Raw genomic sequence first — 22,906 nt, 5'->3', positions numbered from 1 at the left:
CATAAAACATTTACATTTTGATAAAAATTAAATATTTTTAATGTTCCTCTACCCAGAAACCTTCTCTGCCTTTCTATCACCTAATGTATTGACATAAACAATTATTTTCTGATTTCTGTATAAACCAATTAAAAGAAATTTGTGAGTATCCACTTTGGTACGCACTGTTTAGAGTATCTGGTTTAAGATAGTCTCACCTTCAATGAATATACAGTTTTGGTGAAAAACACAGGCATGAGGAACTGCCACATAATAACGATTATCTATTTTCAAGTGCCCAAACCAGTTATAAAATGGTATTTCGGGAAAATCGAAGAGAGATCTATGTGGCCTGGAGTAGTTGAGAGACTACATTAAGAGGCATGGTGTTGTGAAAGGTAGGGAGTGTCACCGAATAGAAGGAAACAGAAGAAAATGAAATCATGAGATTATTTCCAAGCAAGAATAGGTAGAATTTAGCAATCCCTGTTTTGAACGTTCTCCCTTTCATTCTGCTTTTCTAATTTTTTTCAAGCTTTAGGTTGAAGTTGTCATTCAGGAAGATTTTCTGACTAATTAGGCACACTTTAATCTACCCTCCTGTAGCATTTTTGTTATGTGACACTCAAATTCTCAGTGAATTGCATGATATCTATTATTGTTTCCTATGTGTTAAACTGTTTTCCAAATGTATTATATAACTATTGAGAATTAGGACACTATTTTTTTTTTTTTTTTTTTTTTTTAGGGGATCTTAACCCTTGACTTGGTGTTGTCAGCACCACGCTCAGCCAGTGAGCGAACCGGCCATCTGTATATGGGATCCAAACCCGGGGCCTTGGTGTTATCAGCACCGCACTCTCCCGAGTGAGCCACGGGCCGGCCCGAGAATTAGGACACTATAATTTATCTAACCAATAATACAAAAATTTTTTATACAAACAACTTGATTAAATATTTATTAAGTTTATTTTTAATTACACAATACATGAATATATAATCCTTGTATAAAATTAAATCTTACAGATAAGGCTTAATTTCCTTTGAATTTATGATTCTTTGATCATATAACTCCTTTTCTTTTTAATTGAATCGTAATTGATTATACATATTTTTTGGGTTCAATGTTGACATATGTTGATCAAATCAATATTACTAGTATGTATATTGTTATAAATTGTACTTATTCTTTATACCCCTTGTCCAATCTCTCCCTATCCCCCTCTCCCTCCCCCGCTCCCACCACTGATAACCCTAGATTTCTTCTCTCCCTCTGAAAGAGTAATTGTTACTATGTTGATTTGTTGCCTAGATAATCTGTCCAATGCTAAAAGGTATGTTCAGGTCCCCCAATATTATCATAGAGCAGATGCTTCTTCTGTCACTCTGGAATAGGCTTTGTGGACAGGAACATCCTCTTCTTTTCTTTGGTCTCTGCTGGTGACTCTCCTTGTGTCAATGCGCTCCAGTGGCTGGCGGACCATCTGCATGGTGGTTGTGATGTCTAGCCACTTTTGCGGCAGCCGTGGTGGCTTTGGTGGGCCACCCACATGGAGTTGATGTTTCTGGCATGCTCCTTGGCACTGGTGGTTGTTGGAGAGGTCCGGTACCCGGCTCTATGCATCAGGATTCTGGGCAGGCCTTGAGGCACTAGCAGTGTGCCTGGCTGTGGGAGGGCGTGTCCGGTCCCTGGCTCCAAGACCCAGGTCCCTGGGCAGGCCCTGAGGCAGTGGCTGTGTGAGTAGTTGTGCATGGGGGTCCAGTCCCTGGCTCCAGACTTCAGGTCCCCTGGCAGGCCCCAAGGCGTTGGCAGTGTGCCTGGGCCAGAACTAATTTTTTGTCCTTTGCTTACTTCTAAAACAGGGGAACTTCCTGTGGAAACCAGTACTTGAGCTGTGTTGTTGAGCTAAATTGCCACTTTGCTGCTGTTTCCTTAGGGAAGGCTTTTTGTGTAGCTCAGGGTTTAATGGTTGACCTTATAGGTACTTCTGGCTCTCCATAGACCTGGTGCACCTAGGTTGTGCAGAAACTCTGATCTGGGCCTGAGTCTTTTCAGCAAACTGTACCCCATGCAATTCTGCATTCCCAACCAGTCTCCTCTGAGTGGTCTTGTGCTGATTGGGGTGCAGATTGGCTGTCCTTGCTGTGTCCCAGTGTTCTCCTGGTGGGTCTATCTCCCCCACCACCCATGCTGCAAACACTTCCCATGGGACCGGCTGTGTGCCGGTCCCTTGCTGGCACCTGAATGGGTCACTGGCCTTTGAATGGCTCCCTTTTTTCAGCTGTTCTGGCTCCTTATTCCTGCAGGGGTTCACAGGAACCCTATTAGTGGTCTAGCTGTCCTGGTGGCCACCAAGGCTCTCTTGTACCCTGCCACCTCCAGGTAATGCCATCTGAAGGGCACATCTGCGGTTTTTACTGGCTCCTGCTCCATGCACTCAGCAGCTCTAGCCTTAAAGCAGCTGCAGCCCAAAACGCTCTGAGCAGTTTTTTGTTTCTCTCTGCCTTTGTAAACTCTATAGGTCTCTCCTCCTCTTCCCCTGAGCTCAAGCAGCCCCAGCCTGGCTGATGTTACATTTTTATAGTTGTAAATTGATTGATTTGTGGAAAGAGTAACGCTGGGGACCATCTATTCTGCCATCTTGACTGGAACCTCTGACCACATAACTCCTAACCCTAATCTCTTTCCTTGCCACCTCTTTCCATACGGAGTAACTGCAATTATCAGATTGGTATGCATCCTTGCAGACTTTTTTCCATGTATTTACATAATATATGTGTGCCCATATAAAATACGTAAACATTGTTTTGTGGATTTTTGAACACAAAATGGTATAATATTGTACATATTACTCTGCTACTTTATTTTTATTTAAAAGTATGTCTCAGAATTCTTCTTATGTATCTACAGATAAACCTCACTTGTAACTGTTGATTAATAGCCTATAGAATACATATAATTTATTTAGACATTCCCCAATAAACAGACATTAGATTGTTTACAATTATCTTTGCCGGAGACCAGCTCTGCAGGATTCGTTGGACCTGAATAGGTGGTGTGGCGTTGGCGAGGAAAGAAAGAGATGGACCACAGATGTCTAGTGCAAGGGTGGACAAGAACCACAAAAATCTTGCTTTATTTATATGTTTTTACCTAATATTTACACATTGATTTATTTTTTAATCAAAACATTTTTTATTTTGTTTCTATTGAAAAAGAAAGGTCAAGACGTTCCAAGGCACTCATGCTGTGACAAAAACATCTACTCATGCATCAATAGTTCACCCCAAAGCCTGTGGCTCGTGGCCAGGAAACTGTAATAGCAGCATGCTTGGCTTTAAAGAGCGTCAGACTTTTAGTTTAAACTATAATTCTTAACCTTCTTAACTTACGATTTAGCTCTTTTTTGATCTTACTTATACTTACTACTCTTAATTTTAATAACATTGGTTAGTTAAGGTTAACAATTTAATATTGCTTATACCCTATATTGATCATTTTAATTTATAATCAAAATCACAATGTTTATACCTTTTATTTCCCTGCCAATAGACTCCAGGAACAGCACAGGGGACAAAGTGAAAAGTTAAATGATTCTATTCAAACTAACAAAAACACATTATATCATTCTTATTACTACTAAGGAAAGAACATGTTCTTGGTAAACCAAGTGAAACTGTGGGAGTGGGGAGAAACAAAGAAATCTGTAACTGGTTGATGATCAAATAATTGTAAACACCACAGCACTCAGACCCACCACCTCCCTGGGGGATGTGGATAGAAATCCAACATAATAACTTCATTCCACATGTACAAGAGCATGACCACAGCCACGATGGGTCCATGCACACATCACTAACAAAAAAGATTAATAACAAAATTAAATTGAGCCAACTCATACTGGGAACATGGATCACAAACACCTTTAGTACCGACAATGCCCTTTAAATAAACCAGTTAATTTTGATGTATTTTAACATGTCTTTTGAGAAACTCCAGGGAATTTCCCAAAGCCATACTAAGCCAAAAGGTTAGCTGTTTAATTCTGGGAAGCCTTGTCAAGCAACCAAAGGTGCACAAACAAGAAATTCCACAGAGCCATGCCACACACGCGGGACCCCCTTGTAGCCTGCAGAATAACAGTATCACTCAGGCTCCCATGTCATTCCCTACAGCAGGATGGCTCACGGCATACCTTCCTATTACAATGCTTTAGTGAACATCTTGCAATATGTCTCTGTACATTTTCCAATCAGAGTTCAGTCAGAAAAACAGAAATCACATTAGTTATTTAAAGAGAAAATTTAATATGGGAAATTAATTCAAAGAGATTATAAAAGCAAAAAAGCAATACTGAGGTAAAATAAAAAAATTAACTGCAGACAGCAGCTAATCTTTTGAGCTAGGAAGGAAAGAAAAAGGTTAAAGTAATCGGAACCTCGAAGCTTGAAAGAGGGCCATGAAAAGCTTAGTTCAGGCCTATGAAGAGAGGGTGATGCCTGGTCCTCTGGAGCTCAAAGAAGGAATCTCATAGTGTTGGGGCTCAAACTGTTGGAGTGAGCAAACTGAAGCCATGTTAAGACCTAAAACTGCCTGGGCGCGGGGGAGAGGGGAGGTAGATATGACTTTTAAAAGGACGGTTTTTTTCTCTCCACTCTTTCTTCCCATCCCCTGTGTAAGGAAAGTAGAAAAGTTTAGTTAGGATCTCTTGCCTCACAGCTGTTACAAATGGGCAAGATTCAGCACATTCACTAGAAACAAGTTATAAAAGTAGTGAAACTGTGCGTGTATGGCCATTTACTGATTCAGCATGATTGCTGTAATTTGTAATGCTTGGCTTGTGGCCACTATTGTGTATACAGAATATAAAGGTAACTGCTCTGAACTGCTGGATGTCAGAGCATGGAGGGTAAACAGAGCTGGGAGAAACAGCAGAGTGTGGAGGGTCAGCAGAGTGGGGACAGAACTCATGTCTGAGGATAAAGCATATCTTTGAAGCTCATATCTGAAGAATGAAGTATGTCTACCTTGCATAAAGCTGCCAGTATCTTCCTTTGATTACCTGACTCATGACCTGCTCAGGAAAGGGCAGAAGGATCAGAGATCTCATCGCCACACTTTGACTTTCTTACCTTGCTTGCTAAGTAGGAAAATAGGCCGAGAAGCTAATTAGTACTTTGCAAAGCTAACAGTCCTTTCTCTGAGACTTGTAAAACTTTGAGAAATGATCAAGGCCAAATGACTGGAAGCTGACCTTGGACACCAGCCAAGTACACCAGTGCAAACCAAAATCTTGCAGGGTCCTGAAATAACAGCTAAGATGAGAACAGAAACCAGACGAGGCGTTGGTGAGACCTTGTACCTGACCCATAGAAATGGTTCCCTCATAACTCACATCTCCTTCTCTCCTGTTTTTCATCTCCCACATTCCATTCTCTCAGCTGTTCTTAAAAAAACCCCTCAGGAAATATAAATCTTTGAGATGGAATAGCCTACATCTCCTTCAGCTGAGTACCTCTGCTTTTCTAACATCAACCATTTGACTTCTGAGGGTTTTTTTTTGTTTTTGTTTTTGTTTTTCCTTCTCAAGGGGCAGGCAGCCAGACCTGAGTCCAGTAACAAAACTTCTGAGGAGGGGGCACAACTGGCTATCTTAGAAGCTCGGGGCAGGGGCCCCATGGAGGCTAGGACTCAGAACTCTGAGGAGATAAACTTAGGTTGGTGCCTAGATACTGCTGGTACCTCAGAGTAATGCAATTAGGCTGATTCTGTGACGGTTGGAAAAAAGATGGAGACTAAAATCAATTGCTGGCTAAGGTAATTGCTGCTGCTACGGTAAAGAGCTGCTCTGGAGGCGATGCTAACAGAATGGAGTAAGTCCTTTCGCCTTCCTCTTGCCTTCAGTCACCCTTTAGTGCCCTTTGTTGATGGAACCTAACAGGAAGCCAGCTGAATAAAGGTGAAACAGTTTGCGGACTCCCCAGTATCATGGAGTTGAGTATAAAAGTGTGAGTGCACGGACATGAGAGACAATGCCCAGGAACACATGTGCCTATGTTTCTCCCTTTCTTTTTATTTGGCGGCTGGTTGGTATGGGGAAAGGAACCCCCTTGGGCTTGTTATTACAAGACTGAGCATTAACCATCTGAGCTAACCAGTCAGTCCTATTCCTGTAGTGTGATTCTGAGAAGCAAAATCACTAAGTTACAGGGTCTATACTTCAAACTTTAATAGAGAACACCACATTACCACCTTTTGTAGAAACTGCACATAACACTTTGGCTATGAAAGATGGGGGGGGCTTAGAATATTGCCTAGAATAGTACAATTTAACAAGAATGAGAATCTTGTTAAAATGCAGAATCTGATTCACCACTTGCGAGGTGGGTCTAAGAGTCTGCCTTTTTAACGCCCAGGTGATGGTGATAATCGCATCCCTTTAAAGGTATAACACTGTTCCACCTTCCCATAGCCACTACCATACCATTTTATTGCTGCTCTTGTGTGACACTGCCTTTCTCATAGCTCATGCCAACTTCATACTCGCTAGCAGGGAAGAAATCTAGCTTCTGAAAGCCCCGAAGACAGGATTTAGCGCCACGAGTCCAACGCTTGGCTTCCTATTGGCTGTGAATGACGTAATTAAGACAGGCGTGTCCTTTTTGGTGACGTCTCCGGCGGCGTATGGTCAGGGAGGTAGCGGGAGGAGGGAGCGGAAGTGGGGCGGAAGGAGGGTGGGGTGGGTGGCGGAAGGGGAGGACCCGGGGAAGTTGTGACACTGAACCCTCTTCCGGAGCGAGGGACCGGAAGTTGTGGCCACGCCGTGTCAACCCGGGGGTTGCGGGCAGACAGTGCGGCTGCGACCGCGACCATGGGCGGCAAGAACAAGCAGCGGACCAAGGGTAACCTGCGGGTGAGTGCAGGGTGGTTAGCCGACCGTGGAGTCCTCGCCCCACAGCCGCTGGCTCCGCAGCCGCGCGCGGCCTGAGGGTCTGTGGAGCGCGGCTGCCGGGAGGCGTGTGTTTGCGTGTCGAGTGTGACCTCTCTGTTATGTGTGCGTCCCCGAGGGCGGGGTGGGTTATTTCTGAGCAGATGGGGGAATTGTGAGAGAAAAGATGTGCCATGCCAAAACTGTCCCCACCCTAGCACACACCCACAATTTTTATGAAGATGTGGTTCAATGTCAGCTTCAGCTGGAAGGTTACCTGGCCGAGGTAGCGGGGAAGCGGGGGTTGGCAATGGGAACAAGGGGAGCTGGGTAGGAGATAGTTAAATTGAGTGTGTGCAGGGTACCTCTGATTATGTCCCTTCTTTGCTCAAAAATCTACGGTGACTCCACACATCCGTCGGAGTAAAGGCCAAATCCCATACGATGGTATTCATGGTCTGCCTGTCGCACCTTTCCACCTCCGGCCGCCTCTTCAACTCCTTCCTCTCTCACTCTATCCAACTGCACTGACCTCCTCACCGTGCCTTGACCTTGTATGACAGGCTCCCAACGCTCTTCTGCTAGGTGGCTCCAAAGTTTGCTCTAGACGCCTCCGTGAAGTCTCCCTTGATTTCCCTGTTTGAAATTATAGCCCTCCCCCGCTCCCTGTTCTCTTCCCTGCTTTATTTTGCTTCATTGCATTTATGGCTATGTAATGTACTGTCTTGCTTCACTAGGATGTAAGTATTTTGAAGGCATTTGTTTTAATCTGCTGCTGTTAACTTCGGAGCCTAGAACAGGGACTGACATGTAGTAGAAGCTCACTGAGTACTTGTTTGAAGAAGACCCTAAAGTGTAAACCTACACGATTAGGGATGTTATAATGGTATGTTTTATGGTACTAGATTTGCAAGTACTCAGAAAGGCGCAGTCCAATTTTATGAGAATGCTTTTCTTTCTGTTTCTGATCCAGTTAATTCTAGTGATTTCAGTACCACACTTTCTTCGATCTTGCACTTAATCAGTTTTGGAAAATTATATCAACAATTATGGTAACTTAATTATGTGTAAAGTACTATGCTAAGCACTTCACTTGCATTCTCACTTAGTGTTTATTTAATTCTTTTTCAACTTTTTTTTTGGAAGAATTCCTAATATAGGGAAAAGTTACAAGACTATCAGAGTGATAATTCATATATTCTTTACCTAGATCTGCCAGTTGTTAACATTTGGTCGTATTTGTTTTCTTTCTTAATTTCCGTTTGTTTTTTTTAAAGATGACCAGTAAGGGGATCCTAACCCTTGACTTGGTGTTGTCAGCACCACGCTCACCCAGTGAGCTAACCGGCCATCCCTATATGGGATCCGAACCCATGGCCTTGGTGTTATCAGCACCACGGTCTCCGAAGTGAGCCACGGGTCAGTGTATTTTGCTGAACTGTATGTGAGTTAGTTGTGGACATCCGGACTCTTAACTTCTAAATACTTCAGCATGTATCCTGTAAAACAGTGCCATTCTTTTTCTTAACCCATGAGCAATTATAACATGGGGAAGCTTAAACTATGATGTAATTCTATAATGTTCTCTGTAACTTTTTAAAATCTTTTTAGATACACCATTAAAAAAAAATTCAAGATCTAATCAAGGATCACTCATTCCATTTAGTTACCATTTAGACTCCTTTAATATGGACAGTTTCACAGTGCTTTCGGTGGGTGGGGGGGGTGGAGAGGGGTGTCTTTTAGGGGATAGACAATTTGGAAGAGTCTGGGCCAATTGTTTGGCTTAATTTAGATTTGTCTAATTGTTTCCTTATGAGTAAACCATCAGGTTAAACAATTTTTAGCAGGAATGCTTCATGGATGATGGCTCTTTCTCAGTGTACCACAACAGATGCTCATGATACCCCTGTTTGTCCCATAATTGGTGTATTTATTTAATTACTTGGTTAAGTGGTATCCATTGTATACTTATCTTTTTCCATTGGCTGATAACAATATGTGGAGTGGTAGGTTGAGACTGAATAGCCTATTCTCCCATAAACTTTCACCTACTGGTTTTAGCACCCTTTAGTAATTCTTGCTGGAATCAATTATTACTGTGGTGGTTTAAAACGTATGTTTAATCTTGACAACAACCTAAGTAATGAGTTCGTTTCTCTCACTTCATTTTAAAGATGATAGAACTGAAGTTTAGGGAAATTAACTTACCTAAACTCATGTAGCCACAATGTTGCAGAGTTGGGATTTGAACTTCAGAGTTGCAGTCATTCATTTAACAGAATGAATACTGGACGCTGTGTATTCAAAGGTGATAGACAAATGTCTGCTCTTGTGAACTATTAGTTTGATATATAGACAGATAAGCAAGCAAATATAATATATTAAAAAATTATGATACAGGTGTGAACTGAAAGAACATGTGAGAACAGAACAGAATAGCTGTTAACCTGAGGGAGGTAAGTGATGCAAGCATGAGTGTTTTGAAGGATGAGTAGGAGTTTGCAGGCAATAAAGAGAGGAAGGGTTTTCAGGCAGAGGGAAAAGATTATACAAAGTTCAAATTGTGAAAGGGCATAACATATTCAGGGAGTCTTTGGGACTGGAACATGAGTGATGACAGCATAATTGGGAGAGGGAAGGGAGAGATGGGCAAGGGAAGGAAAGAGTGGCAGGAGATAAGACGGAAAAGTTGAGGACAGATAGTGAAAGATCTTAGAAGTCTTCCTTAGTTTGGTCTTTAAACTGTAAATCCAGTATTGCCACATCAAATACCTCTAGAAGGTTTGTTACAAAAGAATGTAGACAGAAGTAGGTATAGTATAAGAAAAATTAACAGCTGGAAGTAGAGTCAGGGTTCTTAATTTTTACTATGTGTCTAAGTTTCTAACATTCAAAGGTCGTAACAGTAACTATATTTTAAATTTAAAGTAGACATTGACGGGCTGGCCCGTGGCTCACTCGGGAGAGTGCGGTGCTGATAACACCAAGGCCACGGGTTCGGATCCCATATAGGGATGGCTGGTTAGCTCACTGGGTGAGCGTGGTGCTGACAACACCAAGTCAAGGGTTAAGATCCCCTTACTGGTCATCTTAAAAAAAAAAAAAAAAAAAGTAGACATTGAATAAAAGATACAATTACTACATTTAAAAATAAATGTGGTAAATTGTAGTAAAAATAGATGTAGTTACTTTTAAATTGGACACTAGAAATCTAATACCTTTTCTTCTGCCCTTAGTTATCACGGTCAGCTCTGGTATTTCAGGTTAGTTTGGAATTCTGCCTTGACTTCTTTCGCTTTTAGCAATAATTAGTTTTTTATTTTGTTTCATAATAAAATTGTTTACAAATGAGATTATACATAAAATTCTGATATCCTCATGTCATCATATTTAGTTTCAGAGTTGTATACTAATTCAGTAACTTTCTTTATAGCTCTTTATTCGTGTGCCAGTATTGAGAAAGGCAACCTGAATAGTGTTATTTCATTTTAATAAAGTTTTAAAACAGAGGACTTTTTTCGTATTAGTCTAAAATGCCACCGTTAGAAAAAAATGTAATTCAGGACATCATTTTCATTTCTGGTCACTCAGTTCAGTTTATAAAGTAGGCCAGATTATTCCTTATCAAATGAATTTTCCAAACAAGCTTCCCTTTCCCTAGATATGAGCACTTTGAATCATGTGTTCAGATAACCCTTTGTAAATATTATTGCAGAGAAATAAGAAATAGATAAGTTTAGGTGGGTTGTAATGTTATCTTGGTGGTCAAACTGAGGCATTTTCTCCTTATACAAGGGTTCTTCAAAAAGTTTGTGGAAAAATAGAATTATAAAATAATACAGATCCTTCTGTGAACTTTTTGAAGTACCCTCATATGACAGTGAGTAAGTTAATTCTTTGAACAGTTCAAATATTTTCTTTCTCTGTAACAACCCCCTGACTTGCTTATCATCAAACAAATGACTGTGGTTCAAAACAAAGGAGTATATCTTATATCTTGACCATTCTTTTGATTTTTATGTTCATAATAAAATAATTTTAGTCCTAAGAGGTTAGGCTAGGCTGTGGATATATGGAAATGAGTGTATCTGCCCTCAAGGAATTCCCGGTCTAGAAGCACTAGATGTGTCCTGTGGTGATTGCTTAATAAATATTTGTTGAGTGAATGGATGAATGAAAAGATGGGATCCATTTATGAGTTAATTTTACATCGTTACACATACACATACATGTATAAGCATACTATTTATATAAAAGTTGGAAATAAAACAATTCATAGAATAGTATTTATGAAAATCTTACCACATGATACATTCTGATTTTTAAAATTTTATTCCATTTATTTAAAATTCTGTTACAACATTATAATAATATCATGAGCCACTAATGCATTGTATTCACAGTTTAAAAAACATTGATCTTTTTGTCCTAATGTTTAGGAAACTAGGAAATAGCTTCTCGGATTATTAATGATAGGTTCTTGGTGACAGAAACATTCATCTTTGGGGAACATTACAATAGATAAAATTTTAGGCTAGGGAAAAAAAAGTACTAAAATAAAAGCTTGTTTTGACCATAGGAATCATCAAGGAATTATAAAGTTAAATTTTGAACTCTTCCTGGACTCTGACTTTTTTCCCCCCTGCTTATCAGCCTTCAAACAGTGGCCGAGCCGCAGAACTCCTTGCCAAAGAACAGGGAACGGTTCCCGGATTTATTGGTTTTGGAACATCTCAGAGTGACCTAGGCTATGTTCCTGCTATTCAAGGCGCTGAAGAAATCGACAGTCTTGTAGATTCTGATTTCCGAATGGTGCTGCGGAAACTTTCTAAGAAAGACGTCACAACAAAATTAAAAGCAAGTTTTCTTGTTTTCATAAAAATGATCAAGAAAATCCTTTTGTTAAAACAAAATGTTACTATGTAAAGAAAATGAACGATAGTTTATTACTAATAAGTTCTTTTACAATTGTGCTTTTTTTTTTTTGATACATGGACTTAAGCTTAGTTGACACTTTTGGGTAATAAATTAAATTGTTGCTCTGAACTTTTTTGAACCCTTTGCAATTTTGACAGTAGTTTTTCCCATTAGGGAATGTAATTTTGACCCTGTAATTTTAAATAGGGTTTTTTGTTTGTATACATTTTATTTTTTAAAAAACAACTAAAAAGTTTCTATCATAGGAGCTGGTGAAGGAAATGTTCAGATTCATCCTATATGGCACAAACAGAAATAATGTATCCTCCCATTACATAAAGTAGATTAAACTTTCAGAATAGAGTGCACATAATCAATAGCCAATATGTGGCTATTAATTTACTTAATAATGTTAATAATTTACTTTTAGGCTATGCAGGAATTTGGAGCCATGTGTACAGAGAGAGATACAGAAATTGTAAAAGGAGTTCTTCCATATTGGCCAAGAATTTTCTGCAAAATTTCACTTGTAAGTATTAGATATTTACTAGTTCAAGTATTAAGTATTTACTAGTTTATTTCTAGTATATTTTTTGGTTGAAGTCATAGGGACTGTTAAATTTGTATGATTCATTTTTGGTGAGGTTTATGAAATGTTATGTGAGCATTGTTATGCAGATTGGATTATGCTGGGATGTACAGAGTGTATAGGGAGTCTGTGTTTTTGGCAAATTAGGTCATTATTAGAGAATTACCCAGATACTTTCCAGTTGTAATAAATTTTGGCAATTATTTTATTCTCTTGTATATATGCTGCAGAAGAATGAGAATGAATTGCTTAATTATTCAAGGCCCAGCCTTGAATCTATGTTGAATAAAATCTTATCTCATTGGGAGAGGAGGGAAAAGGAAAAACTAATTATTTCACATAATTTCTGATGTGAAAAAAACTCCAAACTCTTGATATTTCGAAAAAATTGTAGTTCTGTGCATAGGTAAATTCTTACTAATGGGTCATTATAGCATATCCAGAAATGTCTGTATTTGTTTTTATGGGCTAGAAATATTTTAAACCACATTGATATTTTCCATAGGATCATGACCGCCGGGTTCGAGAGGCCACACAGCAAGCTTTTGAAAAACTTATCCTTAAAGTAAAGAAACACTTGGCTCCCTATTTAAAAAGTTTAATGGGATATTGGCTAATGGCTCAGTGTGATACTTATACACCAGCTGCATTTGCAGCAAAAGATGCATTTGAAGCAGCTTTCCCTCCGAGCAAACAACCTGAAGCCATAGCATTTTGTAAGGATGAAATTACAAGTGTAAGTTCTTGGAACCATTCTGAATTTATTTTTTTCTTAAGTATTAAGAGATAGAAGGCATATTATAATGACATCTTTTTTACCTGGCATTGTAGAGGAATAAGAATGTGAAATATTGCCTTTTTAAAATGTTGTTTAATAAAACTGGTCATTTTGTATTTTTAACAAAATTAACATTTTGGATTGATCTTTCTACAATATTTAAATTTTCCATGTTTAATTTATAAATCAACATTTTTAGATAATATGATAAATATATGCTTTATAATAGTAACTTAAACAGAATATATCTAAAAATAAATTTAAAATTATTTTCCCTCATATTTCCATATCAGTACATGTATACAGATCTATTTCATTCTTCTTGTTGGTTCTCCAGGATTACTTTATATGGATGTACAATAGTTTATCTAACTCCTTTAAAATTAATGTACATTGAATTTTTTCAATTTTTTGTTATAACAAATGCTGCTTCAATGATCTTTTTAGTTTATAAAGAAAGAAAATGTATTTCTTGTCAATGATCATTCTTGAATAGATCTCCTCATACCCTTGTGGCAATGATAGTAACCACATGTTGGGTCAAAGAATAAAAACATTTATAATTTTTTTTTTAAAAAGATGACCGGTAAGGGGAACTTAACCCTTGACTTGGTGTTGTCACACTCTTCCAAGTGAGCTAACCGGCCATCCCTATACAGCGATCTGAACCCATGGCTTTGGTGTTATCAGCACCACACTCTCTCAAGTGAGCCACAGGCCAGCCCTATAATTTTTTTTTTTTTTGCAACCCCATTCCCATTTTTTATTTTATCACCTGAAACATTTTAATTGTTTAACAGTTCTATTTTTTTTTTTTTTTAAAGATGACCGGTAAGGGGATCTCAACCCTTGACTTGGTGTTGTGAGCACCACGCTCAGCCAGTGCGCGAACCGGCCATCCGTATATGGGATCCGAACCCGGGGCCTTGGTGTTCTCAGCACCACACTCTCCCGAGTGAGCCACGGGCCGGCCCTGTTTAACAGTTCTTAAGGATGTTATACTTTGTTCTGTTGCATCCCTAAATATTAATCTCACATGGTTTTTCTGTATCAGTCCTTCACTTTTCTTTTCTTATCCCATCTGGTACACTGTAAAATTTTAATAGATACTGATAAATTGCCTTCAAAAGGCCACACAAACTTATACTCCCATTAATAGATATGAAAGTTTCTCTGCACTTGGCCAGACCAATATCAGCCATAACTTTTTGTGGTATTCAGTGTCTCTGTCTCTAATAGTGTCTCATTTCTTCCCTTGTTATTTGCTATTCTTAATATATCAATTGGAAAAACCAGACAGTAAAGTTAATTAGAATTATGTCAAGAATTAAAAAAGATGAACTGGAAGTGGCACAGGAGGAATTGAGGATTTAAAAAAAATTAATGCTTGCAGAATGCAGCAGAGTAGAGCACAATGTGTGTTCTTCTCTGTAGGCAGGGAGGCTCTCAAAAACAGGGGAGAGGAAAGCAGAGCCTAATTTCTCCCTCAAATTTAGTAATTGATTATTCCACTTCATTGCTGTGTGCAAGAAAAATGTAGAAATAAGTGGTCAGAAGTATTTAGAAGAAAATTTCTCTTGATGGAAACTGCAGGTGTGGGGAAGAAGTACCCTATCCTTACCCCAACAGAAGCCAACCTTGGGGATTGATAGGAAAAGAAAAATGGGTAAAATTCAAAACTTTTAGTTTTGCTCCTTGATTTTGCTATTGGATTAGATGAGATTTATAGGGATTTTTACAAAATGGATTTTACTTAACTATGCTGTATCTTTTCATCACTGACAGTTCAATAAATTCTCAAGGCTTTGGTATTTTTCTCCCACTGTAGGTGCTGCAGGATCATCTTATAAAAGAAACACCTGATACACTCAGTGACCCACAGTAAGTTGTATTGTTTCTATGTAACTCATATTAAGGATTTGTTTTACTCATAGGTAATCAGTTGATAATTTCAATGTGACATATTTTAAAAAGAAGGAATTTAAATACGGAGATGCGTATGCCAGCTGGCGTATTAAGTGCTTTTATTTTCAAGTTGTCTTGCTGTTTAACTTGAATTATCTGGGAGCTACACATTTGATTCTATTAGAAAGAAGTGTTTTTAGATTTTCTCCCATTTACCTTTGACATAGCAGGAACTATTTTAAGGTCTGACTGAAAATAGTTGGAGAACTATAAATAGTTTTATTTAAAGAGTAATGAGATGTTTTATTTACTTTTACTCCTTTGTTGTAATCAAACTTTTAAGAGTTTATAAGTGAAAATAATCTTAGATGCCTTGATATTCATTTCCTAGAATCATTCTAGTATGTGATACCGAGAACTAAAAACTTGCTCACTTAATTTAAGCCACGGCTTTCGTCTACTTTCACCTTGTGTTAGTATATGTCATTAAAATTGTGTGTGTTTGCATTTTGAAGGGGATTGCCATTGGGGAACTAGAAGATCGAAATAAAGCAACTTTGATAGATAATTTAATGATAAAACACTTAAAATAGAAGTGCTAAGTATGTGGTTTGTCTTATTTTGAATCCTTTTATATATTTATTTTCTTTTCACTTCAAGAACTGTTCCAGAGGAAGAAAGAGAAGCCAAATTCTATCGGGTTGTAACTTGTTCCTTATTGGCATTAAAGAAATTGCTTTGCGTCTTACCTGATAGTGAGCTCGATTCTTTGGAGGAGAAATTTAAGTCTCTTTTATCACAGAATAAGTTTTGGAAGTATGGAAAACACAGTGTACCACAGGTATCTTAATCTTTTTTATTACAAGACATTTCTCTGATTCCCCCCCATCCTGTTAATTTATGTTTTATGTTTATGGTTTATATTTAAAACTCTACAAGCACATCTTTGTGGTAGATCATTCAGGACTTAACCTCTCTTACTAGAATGTTATTCTGTTTTCACTTTTTTATTTAGTTTGGGCCTTAGGCCAGAGTTGAATTATCATATTCCTCTGCTGATAGCACCATAAAACTGCTGGTGTATGCAAGGCTGTTCTCTTTTAATGTATTTATTTTTTCTTCTTTGTTCCTATCTCCCTCTTGATTTGCTGCCTCTTCCAGCTGACCATTCTGATGTGTTTGATGTATGTCCTTTTATCTGTACAGTTAATTCTTATTATTCATAGCAGTTATGTTTTATAAAGTCACCATGAATGCCTAATAAGTAAATGCTGAGGTGTTGCTCCTAGGGGATATACAGAGTTAGGTTCCTATGAGCCTCTGGTCACAACATGTTTGTCAGTTGATCAATACATAACCTTGTTTTATGTATTTAAAGACACGATATTTAATATATATTACTGATACATTATCATTGAACTCATGGCCAACAGCATTAGAACTCACACCTGAATGAAGCTCGTGTAATACATGTATTTTCACATCACAGACTTCTTGTGCCTTAGACACAATAGACAGCACTTCAACACTACTATTGGCAGCCATTTAAAATTAAATCACCAACCAAAAGCACAAGAATTCTAAAAATGTGCTAAATAGACTGAAGGGAATACTTGTAAACAGTATGAGAACTGAGACAAGAAAGCAGAGTGTCACCTTGTTTGACCTCAGCTGGAAATGTGCATATTAACAACTCAAATTTTTCACCATTCTGTGCATGTCTGAATGGCCACAAAAGCACTGCAAGTTTTGATTTTGGGGTTACAAATATGGAATCTGCAAATAATGAGGATTGACTGTGTTTTTGAAATATAAATGATATTGTATTATATTTCATTCCATTTATACTTTTTATTTAGTACTTTCTTAAAAAAGATATATCATGTTCCTGTATGTATGTCTGATACACATGTTCCAACTGCTGGGTAGTGTGAGGGTACTTCAAAAAGTTCATGGAAAAAAAGATAATATGGATCTTACAATGATTTTACAATGAAGATGTAGCAGTTAACATCTTCATTCGTGTGTCTGCAAGAAATTCTTCAAATTTCTCAATTGCTAAGTCATAGAGTGTGTGCCTACCTACTTTTTCAGTTCTGAAATAGTGCCACATTTGCTCAACTGAATGGCCACCTTACTGTAGGCTCAACCATCATCAGTGCATGGTGAATCCTGTCACCTTATATTCTAGCCAGCAGTAGGCAGCATTCAGGTTCTTAATTTTTCATCAGTCTTATAGGAGTTCAAATTATACCTCTTTAACTTGAATTACTCTGCATACTAGTGATTTTTATCATGTCTTCATAAGCTTCTTAGTATTTATGTTTCTTTTTCTGTAAATTACTTGTTCATCTTTTTTAGGACTTCTTGTGTTATTCTATTTTTTTTTTTTGGAACTGGCCTATATGGAGATTTGAACCCCTTACCTTGGTGTTATAGCACTGTGTTTTAACCAGCTGGGCTAACTGGCCAGCCCTCTGTGTATTCTGAATATTAGTTCTTTTATTGTTTTTAGGCATTGCAAAAAAGATTCCATTCTGTCACCTCTTCCATATGTCATTAGAAAGAAATCTTAATTTTGATGTGAAGTCAATGATTTTGCCTTGTGAAAGCCTTTCCCACTTTTAAGTCATAAGGATATTCTTATATTTAAAAAGTTTTAATAGTCATATATCTTTTAAATATAGTTTTACGTTTCATATGAAATCCTTAATCCATCCATCAGTAATTAACTGTTTTATGTACTGTTAAGTAAAAATCTTGTTACATTTTTCTTCCTGTATGGTGAGCCAGTTTTCCTAACATTACCTAGTAAACTGTTCATTTTTTCCCTGTTGATTTGCAGACCTGCCATTATGGTACATTAGATTCCCATATATTCATAAATTTGTCTCTAAATTCTGTCTCTTATGCCAATACCATATTAATATGACATTGTGGTAGGTCCTAATATCTGCTCAGGTGAGTCACCCTTTTTTAGTTGTCTTCTTCAAGATTGACTAAGTTGTTTTGAGACTTTATTCTTACATATAAATTTTAGTAAATTTATTGAATTTCTCAAAAAAATCTAATTGAGATTTTAGTCGGGGTTGTATGGAATTTATAGAATGACTTGGGGAGAATTGCTGTCTATATGTTATTGGGTCTTACTATTTATTAGCCTGTCATAACTCTCAATTTATTCAGGTATTGAAAAATACCCTACAAAATTTTTTCAAGTCACCTTTATTGAGGTATGATTAATACACAATAAAATGCAGCTATTTTAGGTGTACAGTTTGTTAAATTTTGACAGATATATATACCCATCTACATGTGTACATACCCATATAACCATTACAATCAAGAAATAGAAAACTTTTTCATCCAAAATGGGTTCTTCATGTTCCTTCTAGTCATCCTCTCCCTTTATCCCAGGCAGTCATTTGTCTGCTTTCTGTTACTACAGATTAGAATAGTCTCTTCCACAGTTTCGTATAAATGGAGCTGTACATTACTCTGTATCTGGCTTCTTTTACTCAGCATAATTTTTAAAGATTCACTCATATTGTTGATATATCTGTAGTCTATTTCTTTTTATTGCTTAGTTTTATAGTCTTTGTCTGGACATATATCTTTATTTTTCTTGGGTAAGGAAAGGAATAGATATATCATATTGTAAGTATCAGCAGACATTGAGCTTGGTTAGACTCATATTGCCATGCCTGTGATAGGCAACAGCTCAGCTCTTAGTTCAGTTCTTTTTCAGTTCTTTTAAGTCTTAGCCTTAAGCTGCTTTCAGTTTATTGGGCACGTGCATGGTTCAGAGATCAGCTGTAGATTTAGGCTGTTAAAAACGTAGAAAATGGGGTTCCCTTCACTATCGCTCTCTTTTCTAGAGTTTTCCCTTGTTCTCCTGCAATCTTGGTTACCTGGGCTCCTTTTACTGGTTCTTCTAGTTCTTCCAACCACAAAGATGTCAGTCTTTCTATTGAAGTTGTTGGCCCTGTGCCTCTGTACTGGTCACTGCAGCCACCTTCAGGGCAAAGCTGCAAAAAATAGGAACTCAGTCTGTGTGGATTGCTTACTCCCAGTCTTCATTCTCCTCTCAAATGTGCCTGTATTTCAGTCTCTAGAAACTTTAAGTAGTAGTTTTGTGTTTTGTCCACAGAGCCTATAGCTGTTCTTTTAGGAGGAGGATTGATTTATCAGGCTCTCCATATTCTTTTGCCCATTTTTAAATTGCATTTTTGGTTTTTATTTTTAAATTGTGAGTGTGCTGTACTTATTCTGAATTGAAGTATTTTGTCAAATAAAAGTATCATGAATGATTTCTTCTAGTCTGTGGCTGGCCTTTTCCTTTTGTTAATGGTTTTTTAAGAATATACGTTTTAATTTGATGAAGTTTAATTTATTTTTTTTCTTTTATGGCTTGTGCTTTTGATGTCATATCAAAGCAGTTGTTCCCTACTTCAGGGTCACAGAGGTTTTCTATATTCTAGAAGTTTTATAGTTTAGGTCTGTGTGGTGCATTTAATTTTTGTGTGTAGGGTGAAAGTGAGAGTCAAAGTTAATTTTTTGACATATAGGTATCCATTTGTTGAAAGACTATCCCGTCCTCACTCTGTCAAAATTTGTCAAAATTCAGTTGATTGTATATGTGGGATTTTAATATTGGACTCTTTATTTTATTTCATTAATCTATATGTCTATCCTTACACTAATACCTCATTCTTCTTTTATTTTTAAATTATTTTATTTTATTTATTTATTTATTTATTTTTTGGTGTTAGAAAAGCAGATGTATTCAGCTGAAGGAGATGGCAGGCTACCCCATCTCAAAGATTTACATTTACTGAGGGGTTTTTAAAGGAAGGGTTGAGGGAATGGAATGTGGGAGGTGAAAAGCAGGAGAGCAGGAGATGTGAGTTATGAGGTATCCATGTCTGTGAGCCAGGTAGAAGGTCTTGCCAAGTCCTCATCTGGTTTCTGTTCTCATCTTTGCTGTTATCTCAGGATCAGTTTCTGAGGCTGGGAAGTCCAAAGTCCATCTGGTGGTGGTGACAGTGACCCAGGGGTCTCACATTGCAAAATGGTGGAAGCAGAGCATTTTAAAATAATTTTAATAGTTTATTTTATCTAACATGCTCTGTCCAAAGGTTTTTTTTTTTTTTTTTTTTTTTTTGTGCCTGGCTGGTACGGGGATCCAAACCCTTAATGCTGGTGTTATAACACTATACTTTCCCCAAGTGAGCTAGCTAACCAGCCAGCCCCACACTCTTGGTTGTTACTGTTTTACATTAAGTGTTGGAAATTTCCAACTTTGTTCTTTTTCAAAATTCTTTTGGTTCATTGCATCCTAGAATAATGTTTTATAATATTCACTACAATGAACATGTCTTTATGTTTTTTGTTGCTATTGTGAAATGGGTTTTTTTTAAATTAAATTTTTTAATTTGGTTTCTACAGGTGTATAGGAGTGCTGTGCTTTTGTATGTTAATTTTGTATCCAGCAACTCTTCCAAATTCTTGTTAGTTCTTCTAGTTTGTCTTTAGATCATTTTGAATTTTTTTCCTAACTAGTTATATTGCTGTAATTATAAAGAGTTATTTAGGTTCCTTTCCAGTTTTTTGCCCTTGTTTCTTTGTATCGATTAGGTCTCCCAACACCCTGTCAAGTAGAAGTGGTGATAGCAGGCATCCTTTTCTTGTTCATGACTTTAATGAAAATAGTTCTAGATTTTCAATGATAAATATGATGTTTGCTATAGATTTCATAAGGTTCGAAAATTTCTTTTTATTCTTAATTTTGCTGAGTATTTCTATCATGAATGAATTTTGAAATTTTCTTGATTATGATTTTTGATATGTTTATATGGTCATATGGTTTTCCAGCCTAGCTTTCAAGAGACAAACTTTTTAAAGTTTGCTGTCTTTTTAAATGTCATGTCTTTTTAAATACTCTGCAGACTTTGATTTGGCAATATTTTTTATAAAATATATATACTTCTCATACATGTCAGTAGAATATTTTGTGGGGTCAAATATATGTATGTGTGTTTTTTAATTTCACAGTATATTATTATTATTTTATACTCTCAGTCTTCATTTAGATTGCCTGCATATTTGTTACTTTGTATCTGAAGATGTTTTTTATTTCACCCTCATTCTTTAAAGATATTTTTGCTTAGTACAAGATTGCATGTTGGCAGTTATTTTGTGTTCAAGATATTATTTCACTGTCTTCTGATTTAAATTGTTGCTAAGTCAGCTATTAGTCTTACTGTCCTTTTGAAGGTTGTTTGTCTCTGGCTACTTTTAAGATTTTCTGTTTGTGTTTTTGCAGTTGCACTGCAATCTGTCTTGGTGTGGTTTTTCTTTTATGTAGCCTGCTTGGGATTTTTGGGCTTCTTGAATCTGTGGATTGGTGTATTACATTGGCTTTGCAAAATTCCCAGCTATTGTCTGTTCACATGTTTTCTTTGCCACATTTTCTCTTTTCTCTCTCTTTAGGATTCTGATTAAATATATGCTAAACCTCATTCTATACTCTCTATCTCTTATGCTGTCTTAGATATTTTTTTCATCTTTTGTCTCTCCAAACTGCTTTGTGGATTTTTTTTTTTTTGTTCTATCTTCCAGTTCACTGTTTCTCTCTTTATTTGTATCTAATCTGTTTGTTTTGTCCATTCAGGTTGCTATAACAGAATATCTTACACTGGGTAATTTATTTATTTCTCACAGCTCTAGAGGCTGGGAAGTCCAAGATCAAGGTGCCAGCAGATTTCAGTGTCTGGTGAGGGCTGCTCTCTCTGCTTCAAAGGTGCTTGCTGCTTTCTCACATGGCAGAGGGAGTCTAAGGGGCAAACTTGTTCCCTCAAGGCCTTTTATAAGGGCACTAATACCATTGATGAGGGTGGTGCCCTCATGACCCTATCACTTCCCAAAAGCCCCACCTCTTAATACTCTCACATTGGCAATTAAGTTTCAATATATAAATTGGGGGGGGCACATTCAGATCATAGCACTGCTCTTGAACTGTGAATTGAGCTTTAAATTTTAGTTAATTTATTTTTAGTTTAGGAATTGTGCTTGTTTCTTTTTCAAATCGACTTTTTTCTAGGATCCCTGTTTCTGTAAATTTGTTTACTTTTGTTTCTTTAAATATATAAGCATTGTTATGGAGTTTTTGACTAATAATTCTAAGATTTAAAGTCTCAGATTTCTGTGCTCTTTTTTTTTCTTTTTCTTTCTTTTTTTTTTTTTTGCTGATCATGGCTCTTGGTTTGTCTTATGTTTTGTTTGTGTGGCTCTAATGGAGGCCTCATATGAAGGCTTCTGCCACTAAAGAGGATTTATGTTTGCTTCAGCCAAAGAGAGAGAAAGTTGAATTAATTCTTTCTGCCTTCACTTTTGCCTTTGTAATTTCTAATGTCTTTTCAGCCATTTTATACTTTTAAGAAGATTTTTTAAAGTATTTTTTGAAAGTCTTTTAATTTTATAAGTTGGAAGGGTTAGTGTGAATAATCTATCTGTCATTACCGTAAATAAAAAAAATCTTATCAAGTTCTACTAGGTTTTAATTTAATTCAGCTTTCCATTTCTTCTTTAGATCCGCTCAGCTTATTTTGAGTTGGTTTCTGCTTTATGCCAGCGCATTCCACAGTTGATGAAGGAGGAAGCATCCAAAGTGAGCCCATCGGTTCTTCTTAGCATTGGTGACAGTGACCCCGTTGTCTGCCCAGCTCTCTGGGAAGCTGTACTCTATACGGTTACAACTATTGAGGTACGTACGGGAGGCATGTTTAGTACATTGGGGGATACTTT

General features: G+C 37.2%; 1 protein-coding gene across 2 annotated transcripts in view; it reads left to right on the top strand.

The window, feature by feature from the left end:
* Positions 1 to 6,785: 6,785 nt before the first annotated feature.
* LTN1 (listerin E3 ubiquitin protein ligase 1) overlaps positions 6,786 to 22,906 on the top strand; it is a 49,880-nt gene continuing 33,759 nt past the window's right edge. Inside the window, exons 1-7 of one of the 2 annotated variants that reach the window (XM_063099952.1) lie at positions 6,786 to 6,893; positions 11,565 to 11,768; positions 12,259 to 12,357; positions 12,923 to 13,153; positions 15,024 to 15,076; positions 15,761 to 15,941; positions 22,692 to 22,865. In XM_063099952.1, the coding sequence (XP_062956022.1) occupies positions 6,852 to 6,893; positions 11,565 to 11,768; positions 12,259 to 12,357; positions 12,923 to 13,153; positions 15,024 to 15,076; positions 15,761 to 15,941; positions 22,692 to 22,865 (984 nt within the window). In that variant the 5' untranslated portion in view covers positions 6,786 to 6,851. The remainder of the gene's footprint in view (positions 6,894 to 11,564; positions 11,769 to 12,258; positions 12,358 to 12,922; positions 13,154 to 15,023; positions 15,077 to 15,760; positions 15,942 to 22,691; positions 22,866 to 22,906) is intronic. The other variant, XM_063099960.1, reaches the window with a different exon arrangement.

The sequence above is a fragment of the Cynocephalus volans genome, chromosome 1, assembly GCF_027409185.1.
Source record: "Cynocephalus volans isolate mCynVol1 chromosome 1, mCynVol1.pri, whole genome shotgun sequence".
Taxonomy (NCBI): domain Eukaryota; kingdom Metazoa; phylum Chordata; class Mammalia; order Dermoptera; family Cynocephalidae; genus Cynocephalus; species Cynocephalus volans.
This window is presented reverse-complemented; position numbering and strand designations above follow the sequence as displayed.